Source organism: Coffea eugenioides, unplaced genomic scaffold (genome assembly GCF_003713205.1).
Source record: "Coffea eugenioides isolate CCC68of unplaced genomic scaffold, Ceug_1.0 ScVebR1_1088;HRSCAF=1885, whole genome shotgun sequence".
NCBI classification, from domain to species: Eukaryota; Viridiplantae; Streptophyta; class Magnoliopsida; order Gentianales; family Rubiaceae; genus Coffea; species Coffea eugenioides.
In genome coordinates, this window is record NW_020861463.1 from 59,418 (window position 1) to 71,421 (window position 12,004).

The 12,004-nt window shown below is 35.3% G+C and overlaps 2 protein-coding genes across 2 annotated transcripts; one reads left to right on the forward strand and one right to left on the reverse strand.

Moving 5' to 3' along the window:
- Window positions 1–2,224: 2,224 nt before the first annotated feature.
- Window positions 2,225–5,493, reverse strand: LOC113754826 (thioredoxin-like protein CXXS1). The gene is made up of 3 exons (XM_027299078.1): window positions 5,243–5,493; window positions 4,708–4,830; window positions 2,225–2,586 (listed from the first exon to the last, which is right to left on the reverse strand). The coding sequence occupies exons 1-3, from the start codon at window positions 5,342–5,344 to the stop codon at window positions 2,434–2,436; spliced, it is 378 nt and encodes a 125-aa protein (XP_027154879.1). The 5' UTR covers window positions 5,345–5,493; the 3' UTR covers window positions 2,225–2,433.
- A 2,276-nt stretch (window positions 5,494–7,769) lies between these two features.
- LOC113754820 (oxygen-evolving enhancer protein 3-2, chloroplastic-like) lies at window positions 7,770–9,074 on the forward strand. The gene is made up of 3 exons (XM_027299073.1): window positions 7,770–8,128; window positions 8,493–8,788; window positions 8,891–9,074. The coding sequence occupies exons 1-3, from the start codon at window positions 7,828–7,830 to the stop codon at window positions 8,987–8,989; spliced, it is 696 nt and encodes a 231-aa protein (XP_027154874.1). The 5' UTR covers window positions 7,770–7,827; the 3' UTR covers window positions 8,990–9,074.
- The last annotated feature ends 2,930 nt before the right edge of the window (window positions 9,075–12,004 follow it).

Genomic DNA, 12,004 nt, shown 5'->3' on the forward strand with positions numbered 1-12,004 from the left:
TAATCTCACAAGAGAATTTCATAATCGACTACATTCACTTTTGGTTTTCTAATTGAAAATTGTGAACCAATTTCGAAGATTCGACAGTTGAATCTACCAAATCCCTCAAGGAAAATGTTTGGATATATGAAAGGAATTATAGATCATATATAGCAGTATAGGAAACTTGTATCAAAGAAATAAAAATTTGTAAACTTTGAAAAGGTACAACAAATTAATGTATAATACTGTAAAAGTTGAATGCATGGTCTAAAATTAGACTAGGTGTCTCAAAGTACACAAGACACATCGAACTCCTTGAAAAGTGAATAAGGATAAGAATAAAGAGAAGAACAAATGCGACACAAACTAAAAGGCAATATTTGACTTCAAACATAGCCATCCAAGGTGTGCTCAAGAGCATTATATTATTATTATTTTATGGAATATGGTGGCCTCCATTACAATTTTGTGGTCCTTTTTTTCTTTGCATAATGAATTGCATATGCTATTTTAGCAGGTACGTGTAAATTACGTGATTTGTGTGAAATAAAAAGATATTTAAAAATAATTATTGAAAAATGCATAAACGACGCAAGTGAAATAGTTCTAGAAAAAATTTTGACATCCAAACGCTCGTAAAATTGATGACTAAGCATGCCAGATGAAATTGATGCACTGGATCCCAAGAAAGCTGTTTTTTTTTTTTTCTCTCTCAGTTGAAAACAAAGAATCCAAGAAGGAAAGACATTTTCATAGTAATATAGTAATAATCAAGATTGTTTTATAGAGATTACACATATTAATAGTGTTTGATCTATTTTACATCTCTTTAATGATTTCTATTGAAAACATTCGGCTGATGCAGAATTGCAAACAGAACCAAAGACAAAAAATTCTTTATCCCCGATCCCTGTTTCTCCTTTTTGGGAACTATTTTCGGTTTTGAGTCAATTCAATTGAGAATATATGCAGTGTAATTCTTTCCTGACCACTATGGTCCAAGGACTGATGATCAATGTAATTTCAAGCCACACCCTTATATTATGCACCTTTTCTCTAGAGCTTTGAGAACCTCTGTTTTCAAACTCGGACCGGACCGGCCGGTCGAACCGAGAACCGGTCAGGTAGCCGGTCCGAGTCACATTGAAAAACCGAAAATTTAAGACCCGGTCAAAGCCGGTCAAAAACCGGATTTGATCGGGAAAAAATCGGTTTTTCCGGTTCAACAGTAATTTTTTTAAAATAAAATTCAAACTTTTTAATATTATGTTTTGGCCCCCTAAATTGTTAAAACTTATTGATATACCTCAAATATTTGATACTTTATAAATATTGTCCTAAAATTTGATGTTATTTTTCAATTAAATTCATAATTTTAATTCTAAACTTGTTAATATTTATTAAATAATATAAATTGCTACTTGATTGTTCTAATTTCTTTGTATTTTCTTGTTAAATATATTTGAAACATCAAATATATATGAATATACCTTTATTAATATCAATATATTATTAGATATTATATATAAATATTTTAATTTTTAAATAATTTTTATTTATGACGTCATCCGGTTCGACCCCTATCGACCCCCGGTCGAACCCATTGACCCCTGACCTCGGCCGAGTCGCTATCCGGTCCGGTTCTGAAAACATAGTTGAGAACCGTGGCTGCTTCTATCCTACGCAAAACATCATACAGGATTTTGCACACAGGATGATCAATAACCATAAGCACACTTCCCAATATCCAGATCCTGTTCATAATGCGATATCTTGTATCACCAAAATAGCTGGTAGCCATTAGAAGAGGCCACCCAAGATTATCTGTACATAACAAGTTGACAGATCAATGCCTCAAGATGTTGATGTTTGATCCGACTTTCGGAAAGTTCTAAAACAAGGGAAACCTCACCACGTGTACATGATCAACTCTGGGGCAACATCATGGGCTGCTGAAAATTGACATTAGCAGAAAGCTATGCAGTCTAGTCTTCTGAAGGAAAGGAACAGCTCTTTTTGTGAGTTGATGCTCTAAAAGCTCTGTCACAGACTAAAGAACAGCTAACATGAACCTGGTTTTTCTCGCATTGTTTGAGACTGTCGAGACAGATTTAAGAGGGGAAGTGTACGTTTAAAACAGCTTGATAGATGTAGTTCTTCTTTTGGTTGCTTCCAGTTCCCAGGAATGAAGATGTATTGCTAACAACATACGAAAGTACAGTAGGATTGATGATATACCAGCTTCAAAATCAAAAGAGTGATATATATAATCTGTAAACTACAAATTCAACTCCAGGTTTATCATCAATAGACAACACATTGCAGGCCAGTTATATATTCTGATTCACAAGCATTACTCAAAACAGTTATATACAATGGGAACTGAAATAGCAGCAGAACATACAGTTGCAAACAAACGAGAATCTGAAAACAAAGAAAAGCACATTTCCTTTATGCCAATGGAGCAGGAGTCGACTGAACGAGACTCTCTATCCTCTTCCGAATTTCATCAGGATTGGCACCCACCAGTTTGTCAACGGAAGCTCCTTCCTTGATCAGGAGAAATGTTGGCATGGCTTTTACTTCATACTTGGTTGCAACCTCCTAAGTAAACAAAAGAAGAAAAGGGAATACAAATTTCTTAGTATCACCACATATCTATAATTCTACCTTCTATCTTCTTGAGACAAGAAAATGGTCGTTGTGAATCTAGGCCTTAACTCCAATAAGATCATACATAATTGCAAAACGATATGGTAAAGATATATATAAACCATAACAGTCAGCTATCCAACTTTGCAGCAAGTGACTCAGTAAAGATGTCATGTGAAAATTTAATAGCTATTTTGCATATGAGGAATTGCCTCTGATTAGCCTCCAGTAAACAACAGTAATTAGACAAAAAAATGCTAAGAAAACAAGCTAGTCGAATCCCAAACCTCAAGAACACACAAGGCAAGCAGAATAAATCTGCCAAGAATGTCATTATCTATCTTAAATTGCTTCAAAATATTGTGCAGATTCTAACACATTCACCATGGCCTTCTGTTGTAAACAACATGAACTACCTATTGAATAGAATGTACTAACACTAGCTCACAATTTTCTTCCAACTGTGCAGTCCAGCCCTGGATGCTCTGTCTAGCTTCTGGCTTCCTTTCTATTTATCTATTCTACAACTACAACAATCACAAACATATACCATAAGTATTCATGATGGAACAGTTCCCACCCGCAACTACTACAGAGATGAACAGTTGAACTATAGGAAGCCAAGAATCATAGCAGATGACGTTAGTGCGGTCACAAAAAATAAGATTCAAGGCTACCAGTCTCGTTGAGTCAAATGACAGATAATGAAGTCCCACTATATTACACTCTATATGCAAGCTTATCATGTGCTTTAGATGACTGAAATGCTCTAGGGAATGTACTTCATATGATCTTTAGAATGCTGATGGTAGTCAGAGGCCATAGGCTGTATTATACCATTATTCTTTCAACTATTGCAATGGTAGTAGATAAAATTTCTTGAATTAAGTTTTGAATATTTTGACTGGAAGTATTTACCTTCCTGTTAAGCTCTGGGCATTTCCATGTTCTACAAAAATTACTTCACCAGAGACCTTAATGATTTGTGGACAACAGTACAGAAAGCTTAAAACGGATTTACTAGTGCATCTTCACCAAAATAGCATAGGAAACAGATAAAAAAACCTTTGAGACAGGTGAAATACGAGAGTCATACTGAGCAGCTTGCCAGAGCAGTTCATATGATAACCAAAGAGGATTTAAGGTGTCGCCAAACATAGAGGAGATTTAACAATCTTAAATTGCAGTCTATTGATCGAGTACAGATAAACTAGAACTAGATCTGCTCAAAGACAAAAGACAAACAAATTTGATTTGCATACGTATTATCAGCTTTTATCCAGGCAAATCTTTGGTTTGGAGAATTCTGCACAAATGTAAATATGCATGAAATTCATAAGATATTTCTTTTAGAGAGCGCAATTGGAAGGATCATGAAACAAAGACTATTTCTGATAGAAGCCAGCAAAGCTGAAAAGGTTACACTACGTATTGAGCGGTGTCCTGCATTATTCCCCAAGTACTAGCAAGTTTTAATTAACATTAAAGATGTCTGGAATCAGATTCGATCTTTTTGAGCATAACAAAGTTATGGAAGGGGAAGAATATGCATACAATTTGAAAATCTCTATTACCCTTCTTTGGTTGACTGAAGTGGAAATTAAATTGATCCATGATCTTAGACGAGATGACAATTCAGTAGCTAAAGCATGCATAATTAAGCTTGTTGTACATCAAGACAACAGGTGGTGCATCCATCCTTGGTTCTTCTAGCATAGTACTAATTTTCTTAAGATTTTAACAAACAAGCTTAATTCTGTTCATCCTTGTGCAGTTTAGTGATTTTTGTACTTGACAAATGCAAATGAAAGTGAACTGCCGGAGTCTTTCTGCTAAACTAAAAAATCCATAGATGCATAGCTACTAATGCAGTACAAAATCGAAAGGAGCACACAGGCTTTACAATTGCTACCAATGCAACATCCCTTCTACATACTTGTCAGCCGAGTTCATACTAAAACTTAAATTAAATGCCAACAGAAAATCACCTCTAACCCCAGGGGGCGAAGGGGGGCGGGGTGGTTGGGTTTTTCTGGGGGTGCTTGTATGGCAGGAAACAAAGTGGAGTATTACCTTGACTTCATCCACATCAACGGACAAAAAGGAAACATCTTGAAAATCTGAAGCCAATTCCTCAAAGAACGGATTCATTGCCACTGATGGCATACACCAAGAAGCTGAAAAGTGTGCCACAATCTGTACATACAATACAACACCCCACTCATCAATACTTATTTGTAGAGCTTAAATTCATTGAGGAAATTAAATTAAAATGCAATTCAATGCTAAAAAACACTTCCAGGATTTCACTGATTTCATGTAATTTCGGTAAAACAGGACGCCTGACTCCTCATGTAAGAATTGCTTAAATAGAGATAAAGACGAACTAATCTTTCAAGGTTTATTCCGAAAAATTGAAACAATTGCTCGGTTGTTCCCATACACTATTCCTTAAGAGCCCTTTTCCAATTACATCAGAAACAGTGAAAATAAGATGCTTTGTTTTGTATAATAATAGAGAGGAAGATAAATCAGTGAGCAGGCGGAAGAATTAAAGGCATATGCAAGCTTAAAGTACAAAGAGCTAAGCAGATACAACACAACGTACAGGATTGCCTCGAGTTGTTGCCTGATTAACATGAAAATTCCAGGACTCCAGCGAATCCACCTTGACAACTCTTGACTTACTTTGATGCTCCTGCCCTTCCATTTCTTCTTGTTCTTGCAGTTGGATGGCCTGGCTAGCTAGAAATATCAAATCACCATAGCTGTTGAAACATGTTTATACGTAGTTAAACCATTAAAGAAAGATCACATCTAATTTTTTCCAGAAGATGACAAAGCAAATCACTGCTAAATTGAGGCGTCGGACCCCACTTGTGGATATACATTGTGCAATTATGTAGTCCCCACAGCCCACAGTGCATTTGCCCATTCTTTAGTAGATTGGATTAACATTTGTCGGGTCAGGTTGAAGATTCTTCGAGGACCTGAAGCAAATCCTCCTATGTGGATTTGTTCACACAATTTAGGAAATACTTGTTCAAGAAATCAAGATCATGAGGGCACTCATCTGTCTCTAAAATCTTTCTTTCTTGGACTCTATTCCAGACGGACAAAGGCGAATTCGAATTTGCAAGGAGAAGTTGAAAAGTGAAATGGGTGTGTAATCACTATATAACTACAAATTAACACCTTTAAAGATACACGGCAAATCTCAAATTAAAATATTATTGGCAGACTTAGAGAATGAAATTCAATTCTGAATTTGAAATTAAAAGGGCTGAGATCATCGTCCTAAAACCCATCAATCCAAAAATTCCACTCTGCTTCCTTCCCTTGCACCTTAAAGTTGCTATATGAGTGAGAAAAAGAAAAAGAAAAAGAGACTTTTGTGCAGTTGAAATATTAGAGAGAGGGACAAAATGCGAGCATATGAAATATCCAAATTTGACGAGATTAAAAATTTTCACGAAATTAATCCCTTCGTTTGTTGGCCTAGACATTTTAGTTTTTCCGACATCACTTGGTGGTTTTTTTCTCTCTTATTTTTTTTTGTTCTTCTTCTATTCTCACTCATGTAGCAAGACTAGCGTCTCTTATTGAAGCCCAAGAGACATTTTGTTTAAGGATGGTGGTTCTAATGACCGTCCTTGTCCCGCATTCAATAATTTTCAAAAATGATATGACATATTGAAATGATATGACAATCAAGTTACTTCTTCAAAAATTAGGGAAATGACCCAAATAATCTTTCAATTCTTTATTAAATCACTTTTGGTTCTTCAACTTTAATTTAAGATCATGTCATCCTTTAATTTTTATTATCGAATCAATTTGATCCATCTACTTTAATTTGGGGCTATGCCCTAAATTAGCTCGATAATTAAGGTTAAGAGACAAAATTATCCCAAACTAAAGTGAAAGGAGCAAAATGATCAAGTAAAAGGATAAGGGATGACATTGCCCTAAATTAAAATTGAAGGACCAGAAGTAGTTCAATAAAAGTGTTGGAGGACTATTTGGGTCATTTGCCTTAAAAATTTCTCTTGTTCTTAGCTATGCGTGCAATTTGGCAAAACAAACTTACCTTTGGTTTCTGCTAATGGTTTTTGTCAAACTGCTGAGATGCAATACTTATATATGAAATTTGAGGAAGTTAAAGGCATTTCAATTTTCTCAGCTCAATATAGAAAAGAGTTTGTTTAACAGTGTTCTTAAATTTTTAAAATTTTTCGCAGTTCAATTTGCTAATTATGTTTCTGAACTTTTATATTCTATTAATATTCTTTTTGTTGGGTTGGAACTAGAATAGTTTCTATATCTTCTACTAATCCAAAGTCGAGCAACTCTTTTAACGTTGTTTTTTCGATTCACAAAATTTGAACTTGAGATCTTGTTTAAGGGATATCAAGTTTCTCGCCACTTAACCCAACAACGATTAATAAACAATTTATTTTTATTTTTATTTTTTTTGTCATCACTGTGGGTATCCGGGTCTACACCCGACTAATCCCACAGCGCTCCAGCAGAGCGGGCCCGACCGATATTGAAGAAGATAACAACTGGGTTGTTGTCCGGGATCGAACCCAGGTGGAACTCACCTAAGGAGACTACTTCCACCAGCAGACCAACCCAGCGCGGGCGATTAATAAAGAGTTTATGTATTACTAAAATGTTAACATGCTCTGTTGAAAAATTTTCACACTAACAACGTATAACAAGTAACCATAAACTAGGTAATTAAGATAGACATTTTGGGAGCTAACGCATCCAATAATAGCACCAATTTTCCAAATATAAATATTCTATATTAGGCCAGATGACCCTGTTTGTTAGTATGATTACTTTTCATTGGTTTTCAATTTGCTTTCAAAATAGATCATACAACTGATGCTCATGAAAAATCCCTTGACATTTCTACGCACATATGAAATCTTTGTAAGTCCACGTGTCAAAACGATATTGAACCAATTTTAACCTGATCCAACTTGTCAAAAACTTGAACATTCATTGGCCGAGGGCATATCCAAAGGCAGATAAGGTGCTCTTGAGCATTCGCTCTACATCACAGAAACATTAAAACAAAACCTCTACATCATCATCCAGCTGCGAAAGTTATATTCGGCAAATTGCCTTTCCATCACTTTGCCTAAGAATTTTGGAAATCTTGCAAACTGAAATAAACAAGCAATGGCCCAAGCTATGGCTTCAATGGCAGGATTACGTGGATCCTCTCAAGCTGTGCTGGATGGCAGCCTCCAGCTCAGCGGTTCTGGCCGCTTGAGCACATCCAGCACCACCAGAGTTGCCTTGGCTAGACCAGGATTCAGCGTTAGAGCCCAGCAAGGATCAGGCGAGACCGAAACAAGCCGCCGAGCCATGTTGGGGGTTGTTGCAGCTGGGATTGCCTCAGGATCTTTTGTTCAGGCAGCGCTTGCTGAAGCCAGGGCAATCAAGGTTGGAGGACCACCACCGCCCTCTGGCGGATTGCGTAAGTTCTTCTCCATTCCCTTCTTCTACGACTTTCCTTGTAAGAACATGGCCATGTTGTTTTCACATGAGCTCTTGCTGATTTATGCTAAAATTAGGCGAAAATTGGATCACAATGTTGGATAGCTAAGAATTTCCCCACTTCCATTGCTGTCAGCTACTTCACATAACCTATCGAAATTTTACCTCAAGATATCTTTTTCAATCTATGAAATGAATTTGGTTTTTGTTGATTAAAAATCATCTGAGATATAGAGCCACAAGGTTTGACCAGAGAGGCAGATTCTTTGGATAGATAATGTTAGATTGCTAGTCGGCAATTGAGATTTTACTAATCATTATGTCAAAATTTGTGCATTTGGCAGCCGGAACTTTGAACTCAGACATTCCGAGAGACCTTGATTTGCCACTGAAGGACCGTTTCTTCATTCAGGCGCTGTCACCGGCTGGGGCAGCAGCGAGGGCGAAGGATAGTGCCAAGGATATTATTAATGTAAAGGGATTGATAGACAAGAAGGCTTGGCCTTATGTACAAAATGACCTTCGTCTAAAGGCCGAATTACTTCGCTATGATCTCAACACTGTCATCTCAGCAAAACCCAAAGATGAGAAGAAACAGCTGAAAGATCTCACCGGGAAGCTGTTCCAGACCATCAGTGATGTAAGTTGACCAAATATTCCTTCATGCCAACTTTGTTTTTGTGAACTGCATACTTTTTAATTGGCCGAAGCCATGTAACTGTGCAATTTTTTGGCATAACAGTTGGATCATGCAGCGAAGATCAAGAGCACTCCTGAAGCAGAGAAGTACTATGCAGCAACTGTATCTACTTTAAATGATGTTCTATCAAAACTTGGTTAAACAAAATCAATGTACCTTGGTGTAAGCTTTTGTTGAGAAATCAGATGACACTTTCAAATTTAATTTCTCAAGGAATCTTTCATAACTGGAAAGGCAAATAGAGAGCCACAAAACTATCACTTTATGTGCTCAAGCCTGAGTCTTAGGCTGGTGTAAAGTAGCAGTTGCCGTAATTAATTCGTCCAAGACGTTGATTTAGGTCCAGGACCTCCAGCTAATCAAAGAGAATGAGGGATCGTGGCCCTTTAAAACTGAATATCATTGGATAAATACTCTGTTTTAACTCAGTCAAGGATGCCAATTACCACAAATGTAAACAGAAACCAATATAGGATCCTGAACAGACATTGGGCTCTGCAAGAGAATAAGATAACAAATTTGTTCACGGGCAGAAATGTTTATTGTACAAAAGTTCTTCGCTGTGACCATAACAAGAATGCAGCTCCTCACAACTTGTGAGAATTTTGAAATTTGATAGCCAAGACAGAGATAAGCTCGAATCGATGAATTGACATTGAGAATGTTATTCATGTCATATTCATGGTAGTGAGGCCTCAAGAAGAAGCAGGAAAATCTTGAAATAGCCTGACGCTTTGAGATCTTAATCATACGTTTTTGCGCATGCTGTGTTAGCTGGACAAAGAGAGCAGGAAATGTTTGCCACAAAATTGAATGTTCTGGAACAGAGAAAGTTCAACCATTAGTAAGGTGTCTGACATTTTACTCCGTTAAATTGCTTGGAAATTGCATGCATGAGAAAGTTCTGAACTTGATTCATCAGAGGGATACTTGCCCAAGACAGAACAGGCAATATAGAGCATTGTGCCTAAGAACGCAAAAGTAGCACGACAAATCCCCCCAGTTTATGGACCATTTTACAGAATTTTGCAGAATTACAGACAAGATGTGTCTAGGACTTCACAACCAGCATGGGACATTAGAAGTCAGGCTTTTCTCCGTCCATATGCCGAGTAATTCATTGCTAACGCCAAAGAGAATCAAGAAGCAAATTTCTAGGACTCAAACTATTCAAGACTTGAACATAACCCTCAGGATAAAAGTTTTCCATCTCATAATCATACTAGAAAAGCGTTAAAAAAAAAAAAGAGGCAAATCTAGATACTTTCCTACTCTTCAAATCTTGACCACCTCTTTAGAAGCAGATGCATGATAACATTGATAAGTCAGCTGGACAAAGAGAGGTAGAAACAATTTCAGCCTGTACAAGTAATGTTTATATTACTCGTGGGAGATTGAGTATGCAAAACAAAGATGCTGTTGGGCCATATAAATTACACAAAAGTTATTAAAACTATGCAATAAGCATCTTACTTTGTTGCAGAAAATAACAAACAACGAAACCAATTATCACAGGTAAAAGAAAGAAGCCGAATGACAAATTACTGACCTTACACAACATTTGTTAATTGCTTTTCTACGCTTTACTTTTTCTTCTTTGACGATTTTCCTTTAAGCTTTACTAGACTTTCTATTTTGCTTCCGCTTAAGTTTCTCTTGTGCATGATTTACTTCCCGGCTAACCAGGCTGGGAAGAAATTTACACAAATTCCTTTTTGCTGGAGGACTATAAATGTATTTCGGTTCTTTTGGAGGTTATACTGGACTTGAAAGTCGTCACATCGCTCAAACCAGAAACAATCGTTGGCAAATGAGTAAGGGAATAGCGTGTCCAGATTCTTGGGGTAACTAGTAATAGTTCACGTGATTTGCACGTAATTATAATATCCTAAATTATATTATTTTTTAGATACTAAAAATTTTTTGTGAAATTTTGATCATCAACATCATAATATAGTATTTTTATGTTATTTATTTTCTTTAGCCAGTTACTTTTAGAAATTTTATTAAATGGAAAGAGACAAAAAGCATTCCAATATAGTTAACATGTCTCATAGTATTAAATTTGGAATCATAAACCAAACATTTTTTTGATTTATAGCTTGAACTCTAACATATCAAATATTGATAATATCATGTTTTACCAAAATTGTTGTATATTCATGATTTTATTACATATGACTACAATCGTTACAATTTTTTATAAACGAAGAATATAATTAAGCTAAAATAATAAACATACATGTAATTTGAATTATTTGTATTCTTTTTATTGCTATTTTTGTCAATAATGGAGTATAAATGATCCACCAAGTAAAGTATTTTTTTTTTGGCTTGTATATTCTGACAATTGAAATTTCATAGATAGAGATAGTTGAGTTTTTTCCATTTTTTTTTCTTTTAATCATATTTTTTAGCACAATCCAATGCAAAGCAAAAGCAACAAGTCTACTTTTTTCATATGAGCACAATTTTTTTTGTTTCGATATCAGTGTTTTTAATAATCATGGAATTGGAACGAGAATTCTGGCTAATTAACAATTTTAATATTAATTTTTAGTATATTGTAGTATTTTATTTTTTCAATTGCCAACTTTAATCCATAACATCTACCATTTTTCAATTATTGGAATGCACTAAATCTGTCTAATTACAATTGTCACCATAAATGAAATTTACTTAATTTTAAAGTTTTTCATTTCATAACTGCTACCATTATTCACTAACATTGCAGTACAATAGACACATGTAATCATTAGAAAAATAAGGTTGTTTTGGGCATCACAAAAAAATAATTTGGATATCATTCTTCATTTTAAGTTTACTCTTATTATAATTCTTATTTTATAATTGGAGATGACTTTTGCATGGCTTGATGGATGGACTTGTTTGTTCAAACCAATACAAATGAAGCATTACTATATTATTACAAATAACAATGCTTATCTTCCCTTAAATGTCAGTGATTTGGATGTTGTCTTTGATATTATTTGAATTGTATTTCCAGCTTTTTAATTCATTTGTCATTCACTTTATGTCATTTTATAAATAGTTTCAGTTTTTCTTGTTTTGAGGGGTTACTATTGATGATAATAATGGTTTATATGGTGCTGTTTCAGATTTTTTTTTTTTCCAATTTAATATTACTATTTCAGT